Source organism: Anopheles coustani, chromosome 2, assembly GCF_943734705.1.
Source record: "Anopheles coustani chromosome 2, idAnoCousDA_361_x.2, whole genome shotgun sequence".
Taxonomy (NCBI): Eukaryota; Metazoa; Arthropoda; class Insecta; order Diptera; family Culicidae; genus Anopheles; species Anopheles coustani.
The window spans coordinates 87,896,983-87,917,564 of record NC_071289.1 but is presented as its reverse complement, the minus strand read 5'-3'; the positions used below and the strand labels follow the sequence as shown (position 1 = coordinate 87,917,564).

The 20,582-nt window shown below is 46.9% G+C and overlaps 3 protein-coding genes across 5 annotated transcripts; 1 reads left to right on the top strand and 2 right to left on the bottom strand.

The window, feature by feature from the left end:
- Window positions 1-96: 96 nt before the first annotated feature.
- On the top strand, window positions 97-1,651 carry LOC131263601 (ATPase ASNA1 homolog). Its single transcript, XM_058265830.1, has 3 exons — window positions 97-621; window positions 685-943; window positions 1,013-1,651. Exons 1-3 carry the CDS (start codon window positions 209-211, stop codon window positions 1,349-1,351), a joined length of 1,011 nt encoding a protein of 336 aa, XP_058121813.1. The 5' UTR covers window positions 97-208; the 3' UTR covers window positions 1,352-1,651.
- A 23-nt stretch (window positions 1,652-1,674) lies between these two features.
- Window positions 1,675-3,960, bottom strand: LOC131263598 (2-amino-3-ketobutyrate coenzyme A ligase, mitochondrial). Of its 2 annotated transcripts, none has more exons than XM_058265826.1 (3): window positions 3,894-3,960; window positions 2,813-3,015; window positions 1,675-2,744 (listed from the first exon to the last, which is right to left on the bottom strand). In XM_058265826.1, the coding sequence occupies exons 1-3, from the start codon at window positions 3,958-3,960 to the stop codon at window positions 1,725-1,727; spliced, it is 1,290 nt and encodes a 429-aa protein (XP_058121809.1). In that variant the 3' UTR covers window positions 1,675-1,724. The 2 variants fall into 2 exon arrangements, with proteins under 2 accessions (XP_058121809.1, XP_058121810.1); XM_058265827.1 differs by having other exon boundaries at window positions 3,906-3,960.
- A 3,217-nt stretch (window positions 3,961-7,177) lies between these two features.
- Window positions 7,178-20,463, bottom strand: LOC131267250 (uncharacterized). 2 transcript variants are annotated; one of them, XM_058270074.1, is made up of 6 exons: window positions 19,659-20,463; window positions 19,389-19,585; window positions 8,441-8,577; window positions 8,164-8,361; window positions 7,566-8,096; window positions 7,178-7,504 (listed from the first exon to the last, which is right to left on the bottom strand). In XM_058270074.1, the coding sequence occupies exons 1-6, from the start codon at window positions 19,796-19,798 to the stop codon at window positions 7,184-7,186; spliced, it is 1,524 nt and encodes a 507-aa protein (XP_058126057.1). In that variant the 5' UTR covers window positions 19,799-20,463; the 3' UTR covers window positions 7,178-7,183. The 2 variants fall into 2 exon arrangements, with proteins under 2 accessions (XP_058126057.1, XP_058126056.1); XM_058270073.1 differs by lacking the exons at window positions 19,389-19,585; window positions 19,659-20,463 and adding exons at window positions 11,220-11,391; window positions 11,509-11,715.
- Window positions 20,464-20,582: the final 119 nt, after the last annotated feature.

Here is a 20,582-nt window from a genome sequence, read left to right as displayed (position 1 = left end):
TGAGTCGGATTCGGATCATTCGGATTTAGTCAAAATCAAAACATTGTACGATGGCAACACTGCCACAATGGTGAGTGTTCGTTTGTTGACATTTGACGTTGACAGAACCAGCAGATTCCGATATTTGTGATATTTTTCCGCAGGACGTCCAAAATCGGCTAAATTTGTGCAAATTTTTGCAAACCTCACACACCTAACTCGTCCAAAGATGGAGGAAGATTTTGAACCGTGCGAGCCGACGCTGCAAAATGTAATCGATCAGACCTCGCTGAAGTGGGTATTTGTCGGTGGCAAAGGTGGTGTGGGCAAGACGACCTGCAGCTGTAGTCTGGCGATACAGCTGGCACAAAAGCGCGAATCGGTGCTAATTATCTCGACCGATCCGGCCCACAACATATCCGATGCGTTCGATCAGAAATTCACAAAGGTCCCGACGAAAGTGAACGGGTTCGAGAATTTGTTTGCGATGGAAATCGACCCAAACGTCGGTTTGAGCGAGCTGCCAGATGAGTACTTCGACGGAGAAGGGTCCGCGCTGAACGTCGGCAAAGGGGTGCTACAGGAGGTGATCGGCACATTGCCCGGTATCGACGAGGCCATGAGCTATGCGGAAGTCATGAAGTGAGTAAATGGGAAAGTTATCCTTGGGAATAAGTTATTAATCGCGTCCCGTTCTCTTTCCAGACTTGTGAAAGCGATGAACTTCTCGGTGGTTGTCTTTGACACGGCCCCAACGGGACACACACTCCGTCTGCTTTCCTTTCCACAGGTCGTCGAGAAGGGTTTGGGCAAGCTTTTGCGTTTGAAGATGAAGCTGGCCCCAATCATTTCGCAAATGGGAGCCCTGTTCGGACTGCAGGACTTCAACGGTGATACCATTGCAAACAAGCTGGAAGAGATGCTCAGTATCATACAGCAAGTGAACGAGCAGTTCCATAATCCTGTAAGTACACCTATCTTATCCCTCCAATTCAGCACAGTTCCTTCCAATGGTTACTTTCTTCGTTTGCAGCAACAAACCACGTTCGTGTGCGTCTGCATAGCCGAGTTCCTATCGCTTTACGAAACCGAACGGCTCGTCCAGGAGCTGACCAAGTGCGGTATCGATACGCACAACATCATCGTCAACCAGTTGCTGTTCCAGAAGAAAGGCCAACAGCCGTGCAGCATGTGCTCGGCTCGGTGCAAGGTGCAGGAAAAGTATCTCGATCAAATTGCCGACCTATACGAAGATTTCCACGTCGTTCGGTTACCGCTGCTGGACGAGGAAGTGCGCGGGGTGGAGAAGGTGAAAAAGTTTTCCCGAAACCTCCTCGTTCCCTACTCGCCCGATGCCCCAACACCGGAGTAGGATATCAATTTGTTGCATCGAAGACAGGTATTCCGTGGCAAAGCATCCAATGCTGGCGTTCAATCAATTCTGGAGACAGTGTATAGGCGGGTTTGTATTGTCGGGTTGATAAAATAGCACATTTACCGGGTACATCATTTTTGTAAATGAGCAACGATTAGTTTTATTTTACTTCTGGGCTTATGCCGCGCACCGTTTGTGTGTTTCCTTGGGTGATCTGCGATCGGTAATCCTCAATTTTTGCAATTTGTATTGTTTCTTTCTTTAAATAATAAATGCCCCAATAAAAAGACTTCTAAATATTTGGAAAATTTGTGCTTTTCTTTCCTTTGCTTTCCCACTTGTAGATCGAGTGTCAATTGATTCATCATCTTCAAGACACAACACCAAGTTTTTTGCCTACTTCGATAAACGCGGCCACCGCCCGATCGATTTCTTCCTTCGTATGGGCCGCCGAAAGCTGAACACGAATGCGTGCTTTACCCTTCGGCACCACCGGATAGCTGAATCCGATCACGTAGATCCCGCGGCGTAGCATTTCGTCGGCGAAGGTGGACGCCAGCCGGGCATCACCCAACATCACCGGGCTGATCGGATGATCCATGCCGGAGATGGTAAAACCGGCGCTTGTCATGGCCTCCCGGAACCGGCGCGTATTACTTTGCACCTTCGCCGTCAGTGAGTTCGATTTCATCAGCATATCGAGCACTTTCTGTGCACTGGCCACCACCGGTGGCGGCAGGGAGTTGGAGAAGAGATACGGCCGAGACTTCTGGCGCAACAGATCGATCAATTCGCGCGGTCCAGTCGTGTAACCTCCGGCGGCACCACCCAGCGCCTTGCCGAGCGTCGAATTGATGATATCGCACCGACCGAGCATTCCGTAGAACTCTTCCGTACCGCGACCCGTCTTGCCGAAAAATCCAGTCGCGTGGCAATCGTCCACAAACGTAACTGCACCGTACCGATCGGCCAGCTCGAAAATCTCCGGCAACGGAGCCACATTGCCGTCCATCGAGAATACACCGTCGGTGACGATCATCTTAATGCGCGCGTCGGTACTCCGTAGCTTCTCCTCCAGGTCGGCCATATTACGGTGCAGGTAACGGGCCTTCTTCGCCTTGCATAGCCTGATACCGTCGATGATGGACGCATGGTTAAGCTCGTCGGAGAAAACGGCATCTTCCGGCGTTAGTACCGCCTCGAATATGCCTGCGTTTGCATCGAAACAGGACGCATAAAGGATCGTGTCCTCACGCTCGTGGAACGCCGATAGTTTGTTCTCCAGCTGCTTGTGGATGTTTTGTGTGCCACAGATGAACCGAACCGAGCTCAAGCCGGCCCCATACTCGTCGAGAGCTTTCTTGCCATAGTTTATAACGTCATTGTTTGCCTAAACGAAGGGTAGAAGAAGTTTATAAAAATCGATTTCCGTAAAATTGGTTACGTCGAGAAACGCACCGAAAGACCGAGGTAGTTATTGGCACAAAAGTTGAGGATCTTCCCGCTGGTACCCTCCACTCCGATGGCCGTTGCTTGCGGCGTGGTAATGATGCGTTCGTTCTTGTATGTTCCCGCCTCGCGGATGTCGTTCAGCTGATTTTGGATGATTGTGCGCAGCTTTTCGTTTCCGGCCGTAGCGGTGCTGTATAAGGCAATTGGTGCTTTTATGCGAAAAATTTAAGAAATATAGATTAAATATTTATTTGTGGGGCTTTTGTTTCCTATAAACTGATTTTAAATTTTAAATTTAGAACATGCTTTGTGTCATTTAAAATAATAAACCGTAGGACTGCTACTCTTCCTTCGTTAGTAATTCATTAGGAAGGGTCACGTCTTCAAGCTGTTACAAGATTTTTGCATAATAGCAATAGTGTTTTCCTTTTGCTAATATCTGTCTTAACATACTATGGCATAATGGCTAACGGTTTTCAGTTGTGGACTGGAAAGGTGTAGACAAAAATACAGCATCTTTTATCAGCTGTTCTCTACGCTGTTCGCTATTTCGGGCTATTTTCAAGATCCCCAGAAAATGTCTCCCATTGCCATCCGACTGTGATGACGCACACGTGGTTACTTAGCGTTCATATTGCGTGTATCTATTCTATACCTGCCCCTGACCGGCGCTGCTTATAGGAATCCTGTCAATCATTTCGTCGAGTTCGAACACTCTTCTCATTAAAAATAGAATCCATGGCAATGCGAAGCGATGTTTACTGATATTTTCGGGACAAAAGATACTTGGAGCAGCAATAATTAACGTAAAATATAACTGAAGTTACCAATGATTAGAAGTAATACAAGTTAGTTGGATCTCTAAACACTTAGTATTAATCTTGCCCATCTCTCAAACTAAACCACAAGTTTTTTATCACCATGCATATCCCATAAAAATGTTGCTAGTTTTGCTTTCTATGGCCTCTTCCCGCTTCTATTGGCCTTCTAACGAACACCCATACAAGTAAAGGCCGCCCGATAGAGTGTTGTGCCTCCTTATATACTTGTGATGCAATTTGCAAAAACCTGTTTTCCATCGACGGGCCCTCAACCTTACCTCTGGTGGGGTTGCATTTCTGCAACAAGTTGCGAGAGAACTGCATCGTTGCCATTCTGCTTGGACGACGTGTGGTCAACCGGTAGTCGTAACACTCGTTCACCTAAACTTCACTAACTAAGCTCCTTTGACGATTGAAACGAAACGAGTTGCCAAATAGGACAATATTCGTTCAACGTGATCAGGTTTCGTGTAGAGAAATATGGCTGGTAGTGCAAAAATGTTAAACTAATGCGACACTGGACTTCACGTTCCCTGTTCTTCGCTCGTCGTAGATGTTTGTGTTTGATTAGAACAGCGAAATTGGATCAATTGAATACGACCGTTGTGCGTTTCCGCATACCACACTTGCTCAACCCTCAAACCACCGACCAGTTAATATAAGCCACGCGCTAGACGATGGAACCGATGTGATCCGATCCGGCCAAAGCGTAAACGACCACTGCCGGCGGATCCGTGATACTGTGCGCCAGCCGGTCCGGCCATTTGTCCGCGGTTATCCAAAACTGTAAAGAAAATATGTTTGAGAGAAAGAGCAGGTTTTGAATATTGGACGCGAAACGGATTGCATTCGCGAGAGTGGAGCATAAAACACGACTTGTGCTCTCCAAACAACCCTGTGCCGGATCGCATAGCAACGCCTAAGTCCGGTTTGTCATTCGAGGACCATTAGAAAAACGGTTACTTTGGACGCGTGGGGGAGGCCAGGGTGAACGATGTAGGCCGGTTGTTTAATCAATGCAGAAGCAAAGGAACGCCGCTGACTAGATGACAAAATTTATCCAAATGCAGCTCGAACACGATTAATACGACAATTGGTAAACAACTTCTTCCATATGGGAAGGGTTTTAATATTTTTCTTTCACTTCAGAAACTCACACAACTTCGATCGCCATGGTCACGGTCTGCGTTTTAAATTCGAAAGGGTTTATTTGGGCGCAATCAATCATGTTGGAATCTGTCCTAGCTGGTACCACGGAGGTGATTTGTGATGTGAGTTGGGAAAGGATTTGCTTTAGTTTTTCCCTCATAACACATTCCCGTTCCTCGTGAGTAGGGAAGGTGGTGGTGTGTGGAAGAGTGGGTGTGTTTGTATACCTAATTTACTCCTCCTTGTGTTTAACCTACGACAACATCGAACTGTATCCTTTTTGTTTTTTGTTTATACACAAACAGACGGTGAAATAAGGCATCGGCGCGTAAACTTTAACGTATGCACATTGGTGAAACGTACAACAAAATACAACCTGTTTAACGGGTTAAAACAATGTTACAGATAACTAAACTATTGGATATGCGCAGCTACCGGCACTAGTAATCAATAAAATAAGAAAATTAAGTACAAACAATACTTCACTAGTTTTCAAGCCTTTCTAGTACGCCCCTCAACGGTGCTGTTTCAGGTACTAGAAATTAGAAAGGCGACCGGTGAAATGATTTCTTTCGTCATATAGACGGCCTAACAAAATATCGTGTGCTAATCTCACATGCTTAACTCGAATGAAGAACTTTGGGGAAATCTAGAACAAAAATTGAGACAACTTTACAACTGTTACAAACGAAATAAAAAGCAGGTTAAACTTAATTCGTATTAAGGCAAGCCTGGGCCAACGGTTGGCTTAAACTTAAGCAGCTGCCTGGTAGAAAACTGACCTTTTCGTGGATATCGGAAAGAAGCTGCTGAAACTTATGATTAAAAATTAAATGAAAACCCAAAAACACGCACATTTAAAAGCGCAACGAAGTTTTCTCCCGCACATTTTGCCGAACCTGCCTCGTTCGTTATCACTTGAGAGAAACGCACCGCATATTAACTGCAACCGGAAAGCGTTGTGAAAGCGTACACACAATAGACTGGACTGTTCTACTGCCATACTTGGTGATTTTTCTCGATTGCCCGAAAATACTTATTGCTTACTGAATTTAATTGAACCCTTTTTGAGGCTGTGGATGAACAATTCGAAATCTATTCACTTCTCTTCCTCTCAACGATGCCTCTTTAACCAATGGATCGTTTTTTGATTTCCTTCCCATCTAAATATCAGTAAATAGCCATTAGTTGCCCATTTGATCTTCAATACTTATCTCGAGAGACACACGTTCCGCGGGGTTTGGTTCTAAATTGGATACCCGACTTTTCGCTTCAAGGTACTAAATGTAGTAGAGTTAAATCTGTGTGTGTGTGTGTGGGTTTGTGAGTTATTTGGCCAACCGTGCCCCGTGAATGTAGAATCTCGGTTTCTGTAAGCTGACCATTATGATGGGGATGTGGATACCAATGGTTGTATCTAGCGTTCTACAAGGATGAAACAAATTCATGCAACGGGAGTCGATCGTTAATCGTTCTACGCACAAGATGGACTATTGCTTTGGAATGAAAAACTGTTTGCGGTTTAAAAACAAGGTTTGTGCCTACCTTCGTTAGGAATACCTTTTGCGTCCGCGTGTTTTTAGCTGTTCGATGTTACGACGTTAATTGGTGCATTCATTCCCCTCGCTTTACGCTTCAACTAGAACTTTGAAGATTTGTTTTGAAGCAACCACCCCGCCCTACTGGCTACGATAAAATTATCTGATTAATGATTTTCAAAAACCAAAGGATACCGTTTCTTGCCTCTAATGTGTTGCTAATTAGTGCGAGTTTGATTAAAACAAAAACTTTTATCTCCTAAACATCACTTGCGTGCCTCTATATCGTCACATTTGGGAGGAGGGTTGGCCTGTGCACTATTATCTATTCCCGCTACCTTATCAGGTTACACACGCGACCGGTTACACTTTCTGGCTCCATGGGTTTTTTTTTCCAACTGGCCCGCGTGGGGTCCGCGGCTTTGCAAACACACCTACAATTTCTCCCGTAAGTCATACGTTTACGATTCTCTGGCCATCATCGATCACACGTTCACTAAATTTGTCACTTGTATCTCTTTGTATTCAGTGTCGTTCTATCATATGTTCTCGTTAAATGTTAAATGTGTTTTGTCCTGCATTTCCTGTTGCTTCGCCTCCGACGCGCAAACATACCTACCATATATCAATTGAATTATTTAAAACTTTGGTTTACCTTCCCTTCAACATCGGCCCATCGGGGATTGGCCAAGGTTTGTTTTTTTTCGTTTTTTTCAGTTTTACGGTCAACACTGTACAAAGCCTAGCCTTTTTGTTTTCCATCCCGCTGAAACACTCCGATAGGAATAGGGAGCCGGCGCAAGGAACGGACGTGGGCCTCGACTTCAGAGCTGTCGCGATCGATACGTTCGTTTCATCGATCAAGTGATCTACATGACGGAATCGAAAGTGGCGGGAGCTTTTTTGCTGCTAACGGAGCCGTCAGCATTTGCCGTACCGGTGATTTCATTCGGTTTGGATGGTTGTGCGGGACCAGCATTGGCGACGTTCGGTTGCGGTGTGGTTGACATCTGCAAAACTAGTGTGCCCGGGTACAGCATCGACGTTTGGGGCTTGGCCGTGGTCGTAGTGGTCGGGGTGGCAGCCTCTGTTGATTTGGGAGTAACGGGAGGGTTTGTGCTGACCGTGGCTGGCGGAATATGTTCGGCGAAGAGTTGCGAAAGCAGGGGTGACATGTTATCCTTCATGATCTGTAAAGAAATAGTGTGTGAGTGTGTTGTTTTAATAAAGTAATCGATCGATGCGCCTCACCTGTTGCGTCCCGTTCGATGACTCGCGTGACAGATGGATCGCTTCCTTCGTTTCGATCTGCTGAATCTGATCCTGCAGCGCACCGAGCTTTCCGTTCACTCCATCGAGCTTGCTGTGGTACTGCTGGCACTCGACTTGTACCGTCGCGATCGTTCCGTGCAACCCGGTGGTCACGTTGGCCAGCGCCGCCAACTGCTCGTTGATCGTTTTCTGGTCCGCCTCGAGAGTCGTCATATTGTTACGTATCTCCAGCCAGACCGCCTGAATCGAGGACACGTGCGACGAGATGTTGTTCTTATCCTCGACCAATCCCTCGATGCGCTTCGTCTGGTTCGCCAGGTCCGTGGCCAGCCAGACGTTCTTTTGCCGCAGCGCCTCCAGCTCACCGGTAACGTTCTGGGCGAGATTGTTCAGCTGCCCGGTCAGCTGTTCGCGCAGTTCGGCTATCGTTTTCTCGACACCCTTCGCCACTTCGTCGCCTCCGATGATGGCCGCGCCGGAGGTGGTGTTCTGGATGTGACCGAAGATCTTCTACAAAGCATAAAGCGGGACGATAAGCGACAATAATAAAGTCGATCTTTTCCAACCTCACACGTACCTGTAAGTCTTCGAGCGATTTGTTCAACTGCTTCTGCTCGGTCTGGATGGCCGTGAGACGTTCCTCCAGGGCGCCGATCCGGGAGTTCGAATCGCCAATGCTGGAGCCCAGATCGGCCACGCTGGACTGCAGGCGGTTGAGTTGTGCTTCCTGCGAGTTTTCATTCTTCTTGTCCATCGAATCTCGCAACTGTTTGAGCTGTGAAATTGAGAATGAGGTAGAACCAAACAGGGAACTTTAGAACCAACTCGAACTAAAACCCCGTTCCCTTACTTACCTCCGTGTGGAACTTGGAGAGTATTTGTTGCATCTGCAGCAGCGTCCCGTTGAGGGCGGTCTGGTTCTGCTCCAGGCTCTTGGACGTTTCGTGCCACTTTTGTAGCGCCTCTGGCACATTTTGACTAGTTGCTGAAACTGCACCGTGTCCGAGGGACGATCGATAACAGCCATTTCAAGCAAGCACGTTCCGTTCCATGTTGCGAGTAATGAGAGAGAGAACAAAAAAAAAACAGAATTAATTTGGTTAATTATCTTCCCGTCGGTTTTCGAGGTGTTCCTCGGCGTAACGCAAACGTTTCGATAGGTTTCTTTTTAGGACTTCATTCCACCGCGGGTGGGTGGAAGTCGTAAATTTTGTTTCCCAAACCGAAATGCGTCCTTTTTGCGCATCGTTCTACTGTTGGCTAGGAGGATGAAGGAAAGAAAAGAAAACCCCCCTAAGGCTAAGGTAGCACATTTTTCGTTTGTTTTCCACCCATAACACCCCATTACCTCCCCACAGAGAGTCTAGATCCAGTTTGTGGTTTTAGCAGGACTGCTGATGATGGTGCTGTTTTATTTTTCCCTCTCACCCACCTAATTGGCCAGTTTCCGGCGAGTTCCGGTGGCCGGTAATTGGAGGGATAATCATATCTAACTGTATTACGCACAAACTACCATGGTCGGGAGAAACTATAAGCCACCAGCCGGGACGAAGACTATCCTCTTTGGCGAGCAGTTTACTTCCTTTTTCCCGTCCTCCCTTTGCTCGTTGCATTATCTCAGCTTCCTAGGGAGCCTTTTTGCTTCCACTGGCCACGAAGCCTGGAACGGACCATCATAATCAACGCTTTACGATATCGTGTTTTGTTGTTAATTGACAATGAAAAGGATCATTTCATTTCGTTAACGAGCGTCGGTGGAGCTTAATGGATGCTGTTCGAATAGTCATGCTTTAACCGGTACCGGAAGTTGGTTTTATTGTCGAAGCAAAAGGAGAAACAAACCGCTTTTAAAACCGAATAAATAGGTAATATTCTAGTGTTTCGATTCATCATTACATTCGTGTGCAGGAAAGTGCTTGCAGAAGAAATTTTCACCATCATAAATCACTTTCGGAACTAAGTTACTGCAAAAAACAAAAATTGCCATCGATCGGTCACACAAGTGGATGACAATATTGGCTTTCGCTTTGATGGATGTTGATGCTTAATTTCTCACTGGCAAAATCTGCCACTGATGGCACACTGATGAATTAACGGTCTCGCCGAAGCCGACCCACAAGATCCTTGGACGGTCATGGAAAACCGGGGGAAAAACTTGACACAACAACCATTTCTTCGTTTCGTGACATTTCCTTCCTTAACGATGGGTGTCAAGTTCCAGCCACGTGGCACGTGACGAACGTGAAATTATATGCAAGAGAGCCCTCGGTTCGAACCGTTTATTTGGAGGTTTGCACTTTTAGACACGGTTGTTGCAGACCGTCCCGACATCATTTGAAGTTCAAGTTCACGTACTCTTGTCGCCAATATCGGGACACCCCGAGACACGTGACGATGATTCCGGGTCGAGCGGATGGAGTCAACATTCCTACCGTTTTGTTCGTTTCTTTTTACTATTATTATTCTTCAACAGCCTCTTCCTTTTTGATCCGGATACCACCAAAAAAGAAAAGACACCGAAACGGGGCCCAAATTGGAACCACTCCAAGCGACTAAAAGATCTTTGAAAAGAAAATGCTAATATCGGAAAAGCCGTTATCGGCACAGGCCGCACGCTTCACCGAGCAACCGATCCGTCGGTATTGGCGCAAGGGAAGAAAGAGGAAGTGGAGGAAAAAAAAGCACAAAATTGGATATAATACCGGCGTTCGGGTTGTGCATTCGGTGGTTTCGGTCCAGAATTTCTCCGATGAACCGTGCGGCCGGCCGCAAGCCGGAACGGAAAGCAATTCCTTAAACTTTTTGTTTTTGCGCCGTTTGGGGTTCGTTTTTATTTTCCTCCCCTGTTTTGCTGCCTCCGTCGTTGGCGGCGTTGGGGGATTTTCCGATCGAAGAACTGTGGCAAACAACAAACTTTTCACCAGCGTTTGGTGTGGAGTCCCGTCTGTATTCGGGTGAGTCGGTGTTGCGCAAAAGCTGGCGCTTTGCAAGGGATGAAAGTATACAAAAAGTTTGAAAAAAGAGAAAAACTTAAGCGATTTTGAGGAGCTGCTCCCCACGGTACGGTGTTTTATTGTGATAAAAATCCGTTTCATTGGGGTAGAAGCAAAACTTCCATAAACGCTACTTCCTTCTACAGCCTTAGCGAAGATAGCAAACAGCTTGAGTTATTAGAGCAATATAATAAATTTCCCTTAGAGCTTTTTCTAAAGGCATCTCGAAGTTTTTAAAGCGCCCCACGGTATTAGCGGTTGCAGAAAATTGTATCAAACGTAATCATTTTGAGCAGGAAACCGAAAGGTCCGACGTGGAACGGGAGAACGTTTCAATAGGTCTCCACCAAGTCCATAGTTTAACTTAATTTTACAATGTTTTCAGATCCCCTTGACGAGCTTGACCCGGTGTAGACTCTCTCCCTGACCATCGGAAAAACTTTTCCCCATTATCCCAGAAACGAAATGCGATCTCGCGGTCACGCAAAAGCTATACGGCCAAACTTGGCAAAAGTCGACCACAACATGCTTATTATTATTATTGTTATTTTGACCGTAGTTGGCTCTTCGTCCTGCCGACCGTAAGTTTCTTCGTCATCAATAGAAAAAGAAAAGGAGGACCACATCCACAGAAGGTCACCTTGTTCGATGCGGATGCGATACTGCGATATCTGCTGCCTGATATCGAAGTACAGCCAGTACATGAAGGCGAGCGAGATGAAGATGCAGGACACGAACAGGAGCGGGCCGCAGGTGCGCAGACAGGAGAACCGCTTCGTCCGGCACCGGGACTGTGTGCGGACCTTTGGCTGCTGCAGTGGAAGGTAAGAGAAAGGGGAAGAGAAAACAGAGAAAGAGAGAAAGAGGAAACGAGTGGATGAGTTGGCGGAACTGGTTGGCCAACGGACATCACCAACGCGCACACACACCCATGAGTAGTCCTCCTGTTCGTCGGTAGAATTCGAGAGGAGCTGGTCGTGCGAAGCGACACCGTTGCTGGCTATGTGCCGACCGGCGCCACTCTTCGCGCCCTTGGCCAGCGAGTGCGCCACCAGGGCGTCCAGCTCGCGCCGCTTGCGCATCTTCTTCCCGCCGACCCGCAGCGGCACCGCCACATGATGCCCGACCGACTCCATCTCGAGCTGGGGCGCCAGGGGACGCTCGTCGAAGGTCACCACCCGGTAGTGGTGCTGGTGCTGCGCCGCGACGAAGGGGTGCTGGAGGTGGTGGTGTAGCTGATGGTAGGCCGGGGGAGGATGGTGTGGGGTTGGGCGCCGGGTGCGCGATCCGCGTATGATACCGGTGGGCCGAAGGTCGGTGAGTTCCGCCTGGCCGCTTCCGCTACTGCCACCGTCCGCCTCGTCCGCGTCCCGGTAGACGTGGCGCGTCCCGTCGTCGGCGTCGTCGTCCTCTTCGGCGCTTCCCTGCCGGGCCAGACCGTCGTAGCTGTAGCCACCGTATGCGCCGAGCCGGCCCTTCTCCGGTGCCCGTGGCCAGCCGGCGTGCGTCCGTAGATCCGTGGCGAGATCCGTTTGCGCCGCCACCTGCACGCGACCGAACGGTTCGTACAGCCAACCGGTGCGCACGTGGACCGAGCGTCGCTTCGGCGGGGGAGCTATCGTCGCTGGCGCCGCAATCCGGCCATTCCCGTTCGCTTACCAAAACCACCGACACATGGTCGCGATTGATTTCACAGGCGCACACACCGAAGCACTGGCACGACAATTGCACACCTGTCACACACACACACACTGGAGCGAAATTCAAAATCAAGCCGACGACAGTTTACGGTGATTTTGTTCTAATTTGTTTTCTGCTTTCCACCTCGCCTGACTGACACACCCGAACCCGACCCGGCATGGAAATGGAAAAGGCATCCGAACGAAATTCAACCAACAATCCAATGGATCCCCTCTTGGGAAAATAAAAACCGATAGCTCGACAACCCAACCCAAAACCAAATGAAGCGTAGTTTGTTATCGTTCATCGTGTCATAAATCAGTTGACATTTTCCCCACTCTAATAATTACATTTTAATTCCCCAACCAGGGCGTGACGGAAGGGTTGAAATGTTCCATGCACCAAATGGATAAAAAAAACCCCAACAAATAGATTTGAATCACGTTTAGTGCCACATTGGGTTTATTATTGGAAAGGAGCGAGGGGGAAAGCTGTGTCTAAAGAATGACAAAATTTAGATAATGTCCTATGCGATAACATTATTCTGACGCGTGAAAAAGGAACCACTTTCCAAAGGCACAGCTGGCACAGATTTCCAATGGTGCAAAACAAACAAAATAAGGGTAAATGTATCAGTATTTGCACATTTTGTTTTGCATGTCGATAACACAAATTCTTATGTCGCTTTATTTATTTTGTACAACTCTCGCATAAATTCTTTTTGTAACGATTTTTCTTCTCATCAACTGCTGTTTTAAGTTCTTTTTCTATTGTGGTCTGTGTACGAAAGCACAGTGTTAATAGTTAAAGCAATAATAATTGAATAAATTGATCGAAAGGATTGGATGAATGGTTGATGAATGATCGAATGAATGCGATCCAAACTAACGTCGAATTCAAACATATTTTTAAAAAATTGGAAATATTCGCAACCAAGTTGGCATTGAAAATTAAGGCAACTATGGCCTACTACAGCCGAAATAACGGTGAGAGAAGAAAGCGCAAGGAAAAGTTTTTAAATTATAATCTGGAGAATCACGACAAATAGTTCAGCAACATTTTGGGAATTTTAACCAATAACTGTCGACTAACGTGTGTACAAAAATTTTGTTTATCGATTTAGTGTCGCTTGAAAACGTTTTCGATTTGATCGAAACACTCCTTTTACTTTTACAATTTGCACAACCACATAAGCGATTGTGAGAATTTGATCGTATGTTGGTAAAAATATTGATCATAAACCGTAACGAAAGGGTTGGTTGGTTCTACCAAGGAGGTTCATCGGAACAACCGAATCAGTCAAAACTCGTTCACCCTTATCGCCAGTCAATTGGATTCGTAAGATCAAAGGGATTGCTGGTAGCGACAGGATACCTACACCACCTGCCAAATGTTACCGAACAGGAGTGGCAAAGTGTCTGAGGGAAGTGAAAAAGGCGCTGCCGACGAAGAAACAGGCTACAAACGGATTTTCCTACAGTAAATTTTGGGGAGGGAAAAGAAACGAACCATTCCCCAAAAAGCAATACTACAATAAAACACTAATCCAATTGGGATACGGGTAGAAGTAACGCTTCGTGCTATTTTTAAACCAACGGGACACCGCAATCGTACTCCCAACATATCGACCCGTTAAGGAATTAAATATGTGGTGGAATTTTCCGAGCGGGGGGAAAAACGACCCCGGAAAGAATCGGCGGACGCGTGGAACCGTTTGAAAGGAAGAAATCGAATTGAAATCTAATCGCAAAGGGAACACACAAAACCACTCACAATCTCACGAACAAATCCAACCCGAAGTGAAAAGTGTCGTAGTTTTTTTTTTGCTGTATTTTCCTCCCCACCTAGTATCTTCAGGGTACGTATCCTTTGGGTTTCCAATAGTTCTCTCCAACGTTTGGCGAAGAGCAAGAGTGTGAATCGACGGAAAACCCATCCCTCTGGGACCCCGGGGTGGGGGTTTTCTTTTCGCCGTCAATCACTCGATCCCAAATTATCCCATTTCCTTACACTTTGGCGATAAGGGGGGAAAAAATGGAGCAAACGAAAGACGACTTAAACCGACTATTTCAAGGTCCCATTTGTGGGAAACGGTTCGGTTTCCCAAGGCCCCCGAAGGTTGTAGCTGCATGCAGCTGAGGCTAACGGGGGGATATAAGTGAATGCGGGGGAAACGAAATGGAATAAATCTTCCGGTATCTTCTCTAATGGATCGGGTACATTTGGGCAATTCTCCGAAGAAAACACGCTGGCGAGGCTTCACACGTTTCCGGGCCGCACTCTTTGTTTTCCCCAAAGGTTTTCATTCCTCTCGGAAAAGGTGGAAAAGCCACAGAATTGAAAGCCTGCAAAGGAAAATTAATACGACCGATTGGAGGAAGCAGTTTGTTTTCCAACCCGATCACCTGAAACGAGTTGGCCACAAGCCATTATCACGCGTACTACACGCGGTGAGTGATTTAAAGGTTTCGCTTGGTCCGGCAATCCTTTTCCAAGGGGGTTTCAGCTACACCCAAAAACAAAAGCAGAAAAAATGGGTGGAAAGATTGTTGCTCGCCGTACGCCACACGAAAACATGGATGGAACCGGGCGGGAAGGAAATAAAATTAGAATTATGCAAATGAAGCCCGTGAAGCCCGGCTGGACGTTGAAGTCGTACGGAGTGTGCTTGCGGAGTGTGAGGTGAATTAAACCGCCACCAACAAATCGCCACTAAATTCAAAGGCCAAACCAGGTCGGTCCCTGCTATCGTGGCTTTCCCTCTGGCGGGTGGCCGTGATTTATCGTGAGTACAAAACCGAAGCACAACCTTTAAAAAAAAAGGTTTTAAATACGAAGACGACGCCGTCCTTGCTTTGTGGTGTGGTACAAATAGAATACTCAAGCACTGTGTCCGTCCACTCTGGACGAGCCGAGCGGAATGGGGTAACATTTTCACTTTTAAGTGCCTGAAGTTTCGCTCTCCCCCTCCCCTTCCCCTGAGGACGCTCGAGAACCTTTCGAAACGCGGACAGCAACCGGCTAAAGTTCAAGGTTGAAATTCCAGCACCTCGGTCGGAGCTTTTCCCCAAATCCAACACAAATCGGAATTTATTGGACGACTACGGTCGCACAAGGGCCGCTCCGACGGTATCGTCCTGTATTAGGTCACGGGAAAGGACGTCATCGGAACGTTCACGTTGGACGGAGGCATAAAATCCCCCAACGCCAGGGCAGTCGAGCTTCCGACCAGGCGGTATACGTTTATTGGTGTCCCTCCCCCCGCCGAAAAGTTTAGTGCGTTCCATTCGGAAAACTTTAACGAGAAAACGGGGAATGTGAATGGGATGTCCTCCAGCAAATACGCCTGGAAAATTCCACCAAGATCGACCGTTGGGCTCGACAGGGGAACTCGGGACGAAAAGTGTCAGAACAATCAGCCGAGTACAGTGGAGTGGAAATTTTATAGCCGAGTTTATTTTTTCAACAGTATAAAGATGGAGCAAAGCACCGTATGCTGATGTTTGTAAAAGCCGCATCTCAAAAAGGATTATACTGCAGAAACTAGGTCGTAACATGTAATTCTTATTTCAAGTTGTTTTACCACATGCAGGAAGTAGAAAATTATTAAGTAAATTATTATTATTGTTCATACACACGACCCACTTTTTATTACCACAAAGTCATGATGCCTCTACACTTCTTACCCATTTAGCGTAAAATAGCGGAATGGAAGGAATATGAACAAATCTTGCAACAAACAAGACATGATGATGTTCTAGCGTTGCTCAAATTTTGTATGCAATTATTCATATTTATTCCGGGCCCGGCACTAAGCCTGTTCCACCTTTGGAAAAAGGTTCTATGGAAAGGGAATAAAAACAACCGAGGTGAAACCGAAGCCGAATTTAACCACCCTTTTGCCAGCTGCCCTGTTCCATCTCGATCGGTTTGCTTGGCCGGTGGCGTTTCACCGATGCCGGACGTAATGCATTATTCAACGTAATCTCCTAATCAATTTGCAAACCATAGTTCCTTCTGAACATTCTCGAGCTGACCAACCAAGGAAATGACGATTCCGTTAAGGTTTCCGCTGGCACATCACACGATCGGGCAAAAAAAAAAAAACTCTCCCCGGCGAGCATTAGAAGAAGCCGTGTTTCATGGGTTTCATCGGTGCCCGGTTGCCCAATTCAACGATGTCAGCGTTTTCCGCATTTGATATCAAAGGCATTTCCCGACGGAAAGCACCCGTGCGTAATGCTTCCTACCCAGCGTTTCAATGGCTGTAAATGTCCTTGTCGTACTGTTGCTCGGTTCGGAAGAAGCATTCCTTCTTTTTATTCGATTCGTATTCCACCCTGAAGGGAGACTGGATTGGAGAAACGGGCATTCCGACATTCCGGAGAATTCTTCCATTCTGTTGGAGGATAAATGTTTGCGAACTTTTGGTGAAGAAAGCCACGACGGTAACATTTCCTCTGCATCACATTCGTGACATTACCGTTGGAAGTGTTACAGCTGTGTTTCTCCTGTGGAATCTTTAAAACATGAATAGAACGGCATTCGTACCGAGTAGTAAGGCAAGGAAAAGGTTAACTTTCCCGCAGCCCTCACCACCGTCATCGGGGGAAAGGCGTTTTCATGCGACATCTCGACGAAAAGCGAGCGCCTCATCTTGGAACAATTAATCTCACCATTTGTTCGCAGTTTTCTATGCACAAGAATGGAAATCATTTACTATAGGCACACAAAAGATCCCAGCATGATTTTATGTTCCGCACATCCGGATGGTTTTCGTCGGGCGCTTCAATGCTTCTGGCCAGCTCCTCTCTCAACAGTAACACGCTGCGTCGTCCTGGCTGCGTCAGCGTTGTGTATGGATGAGCCATCCTTGGGGGTGGTATGCTCGTTCGGATTCCGTTTGTTTTACCCGAAGCGTGGTTCGATGCTCCCGTGTTCTAATTTTCATCCCCAAACCCACTTGGTCTCATCCTTGAAGCTACAAAACAAAAGTACAAAGTCATCACTAAAATTACAGTCTGTCAATGTCAGCGTTTCAGTTTCAGGGATGAAGCTCTCTCCATACTCGACACGGGTTTGCTGTCTTTCTTTCCCTCGCTCTCAGCGTCTATTTGCCTCTCTATCGTTTTAGGATTTGCGCTTATTTGAAACCAGTACCGCGTTTTCCCCCTGAGAGTTTTCCTGCGTTCTCTCCTGCGTACGGTTGTATAGATATTATAAAACACATATTCCAAGATTTCAATGTAAAGCAAAATACTGAGGGAATAACACATTGTGTGCGCCTAACGCATCCAAGGAGAAAGAGAACAAATTTGATGCAGAGAGCGACGACGGGCTGCTGCGATTAGGAAGGATAGCTTTCGTGGCGAAGAAAAACCGTTCGAAACGTATAATGGGGTACCCCCATTGTAGTACCGTGGAGGGTGAAGCTGGCGGGCAGAAACCCCAATAAAATGCCAGTATCCTTCCCGTGTCGACGGGCGACGACGTGGCCCACAGGAAGGAGAATAATGGTGCGACAGGATGCCGATGAAAATATAATGATCCTGGGTGATAAGCTTTTTTGTGAGTGCGGTCGAGGTTCTTGCAACCACTTCGGAACCACTGGAACGCAGGATGCTGTGGGGGTTAAGTGCCACCAGCTGCTAGGGGCCATTGAAAACCTCTGTTGTTGTATTTCGTTGGATGCCTTTTTACCATTACTGTTCACCCAAGTGAAGACAGCAAAAAGTAATTTCCTTTTCTTATTCAGTTCTGTTGTTTTTTTTTCAAACCTGCCGATTAAGGACGATTGGTGACACAATTAATTTGCAACCATTAACACGCTGAAAGTGGCATGACACTCACACACTGGTTGTATTGATAACTAAGTGTAATGGTTGTTTGTTTAACCATTTACTGTACAACAAAATTGTAATCTTATCTTTAAACACGACAACTACGTTCACAACGAACGTTTAGTCAAACTTGCAACTTCTCGCTCTAACTTATATTACTATCACCCACAATTGGTACGGGGTTGTCCTCGTGAGACAATTGTTCCCCCAACCAGAACGCCAACCGTCCAAGGACGGCGAGTATCCTTGTAACTGGAATGAAGCGGACCCTACGGAGCGAATATCCGCTAGGCGACCAGAACGCGTCCGAATCTAAGCACAAACTGAATTGCGCTCCATCGAGCGGAGAGAGCGCTCGTGACAAAATACGTTTTCCCCCGCTCCGGTTTTCCTCTATTTTCATCCCGAACACGGATGGCGCGCGCTATACACGAAGGAAAATCGCTTCGTTTACTTCTGCCCAAGCGTGTGCGCAGATGTTTCGCTCATTTTCTCTCCGGATTCTCTCAAATTTTCTAGTAATTGCAAGGTTGAGGTACACATTTTTCCGGCCCTAAACCGAAACCCACATACACACAGTCAAAAAAGGGATCAATACTTTCACAAGTCACAGTCGTCTGATAACAGGCCTCCGACAAAAAACGACAACAAGTCGTGCGTTTTCCTCCTGCTTTTTCACATCCTCCCCCCGGCCATCGGCATTCGGGATTTCCCTTCTCTTTCAGCCTTGCTTACCAACAAACGTGGGGAAATTTGCACCCTCCATCGTTATTCGTAGCTCGAACGCAGAGTTCGTTTACTTTGCCGGAAGCAGGCATACAGCGTGTGCTGGTAGTGGAAAATATTCGCGGGAAAACAAGATGCCGATCTTCGACGTTCGGCTACACTGATGCACGAATCGTTCTTTGCAGTGTTTGTTCACTTATGCGACAAGCCATCCAAAACGTACCGCGGCGGTAGTTTTTCCATAGCGACCAATCGCCGCATACTTAGCAACGCGGGGTGACAAATTACGTGTCGTTACTCCCTGACATTCCGGCATGTCGGCAAATTGGCATTCCGGTTGTTTACTTTGCATAATTTTAATGCTGCAAGGGATTTTGTTATTTGGAAGCTATACAAATTATACCGCTACGGGGAATTTTCCAGTGAACTGGCTATCGCTATACAATATTTCTTAGAGTAAAACTACCCGGTAATATTTTACGGAATCAGAAAAATGTGCTACCTTAGTAAATATTTGCTTTCGGGCATTCTTTCCACTAAATTTAGAATTTCTGAAGCCTTACCTTTTTGTAGCGCAAGCTCTAGTCGATGGTTTTCGCCGTGTATGACCGACGTGACGTAGGAAATAATAAACAGCCACAGCACAGTCATAGCGACCGCTAGCCAAATACTAAAGTTTTTACAATCGATGTGCCCTGCCCGTATGGAGAGGCCGCGTTCGTCATCTCCACGATAGGACGATGTTCGTGGACGTGTTTTTCTGCAACGATAACGGCATATTAGAGAAAGGCCCCTCAGAAATGTTCTTGTCGTCGAGAAGGGACATAACTTACCTGCGAACTTTTCGCTTCCTCTGTGACACTACCTCTGGTAGTTCGAGATCAGTAAGACTTTTGGAGTCGTCGGACAGCTGCAGCAGCTTAAACGATTCGTTCTTCTGATCGCCGTTCATCTTGATCGTATTGCTATTCATGGCCGGAATACATTAGACGTTGCTCTGCTATTGTGTTGCGATGACGAGACTAGCACCATAGACGAAACCGCCCTCGTCGTCGAAGTGTACGGCTAATCCTAACGATAAATGCTACGGATACAGATCACAGCACTTTGCACCACACACGTTCGCAGCGCGCATTTGAAAGGTGAGTACAGATTGCGGAGCCCTTAAGCCCCTGATAACTCAAGGCGAGACACGATGATTACGCCGAACGGTCGCGGTGATTGAGAAAAGAAAATCGACACAGCCCGAGGGAAAGCCCACGCTGCTGGTCAACGAAAACGAACCCTCCGGGAAATGCGTCAAACGCTATTGCTACGATGCTAGTAAGCCACTGAATATCGATATCCTTCGGACGGACGGCAAGGGAAAGCACTCTCCGATGTCATAAGCACACATTCATGGTCACAATACACACGGCCCCGGCTATTGATATCGGATTCCCGATGCTGGGTTTACGGCGGAGGTCTCCGTAGAAGCAGCGTCCCTGTTATTTATGTAACCTTCCTCGCCCGGGGATGATTCGACGCAAAGAGCTATTTTTTATTCGCGATAAGATGCAAACCAGCTCGCGTACGGTGGAAGCGCTAAGAACATACAACTGAAACGCACTGATTTGTTGTTTTTTGTCTATCCCGTGTTATTGCGAGACTGTTAATTTGCGAAACGATTCAAAGAAGCGTGTAGGAAAAAGATGAAACACCGTGCAGTTTCAATCAAAACAAAAGTCGTTGCTGTCAGTATGATCTCGAGCGGCAGC

What these genes read in the sequence shown, in the direction of transcription:
- LOC131267250 (XM_058270073.1), bottom strand. Translation starts at nt 11,715, where the DNA reads ATGGAGTCGGTCGGGCATCATGTGGCGGTGCCGCTGCGGGTCGGCGGG. An exon ending in TCTCCAAGTTCCACACGGAG is followed by an intron (nt 8,362 to 8,440) that starts GTAAGTAAGGGA and finishes TCAATTTCACAG; the next exon opens with CTCAAACAGTTGCGAGATTC. An exon ending in AATCGCTCGAAGACTTACAG is followed by an intron (nt 8,097 to 8,163) that starts GTACGTGTGAGG and finishes TATGCTTTGTAG; the next exon opens with AAGATCTTCGGTCACATCCA.
- LOC131263598 (XM_058265826.1), bottom strand. Translation starts at nt 3,960, where the DNA reads ATGGCAACGATGCAGTTCTCTCGCAACTTGTTGCAGAAATGCAACCCC. An exon ending in CACCAGAGGTAAGGTTGAGG is followed by an intron (nt 3,016 to 3,893) that starts GCCCGTCGATGG and finishes TTCGCATAAAAG; the next exon opens with CACCAATTGCCTTATACAGC. An exon ending in ATAACTACCTCGGTCTTTCG is followed by an intron (nt 2,745 to 2,812) that starts GTGCGTTTCTCG and finishes CCCTTCGTTTAG; the next exon opens with GCAAACAATGACGTTATAAA.
- LOC131263601 (XM_058265830.1), top strand. Translation starts at nt 209, where the DNA reads ATGGAGGAAGATTTTGAACCGTGCGAGCCGACGCTGCAAAATGTAATC. An exon ending in AGCTATGCGGAAGTCATGAA is followed by an intron (nt 622 to 684) that starts GTGAGTAAATGG and finishes TTCTCTTTCCAG; the next exon opens with ACTTGTGAAAGCGATGAACT. An exon ending in ACGAGCAGTTCCATAATCCT is followed by an intron (nt 944 to 1,012) that starts GTAAGTACACCT and finishes CTTCGTTTGCAG; the next exon opens with CAACAAACCACGTTCGTGTG.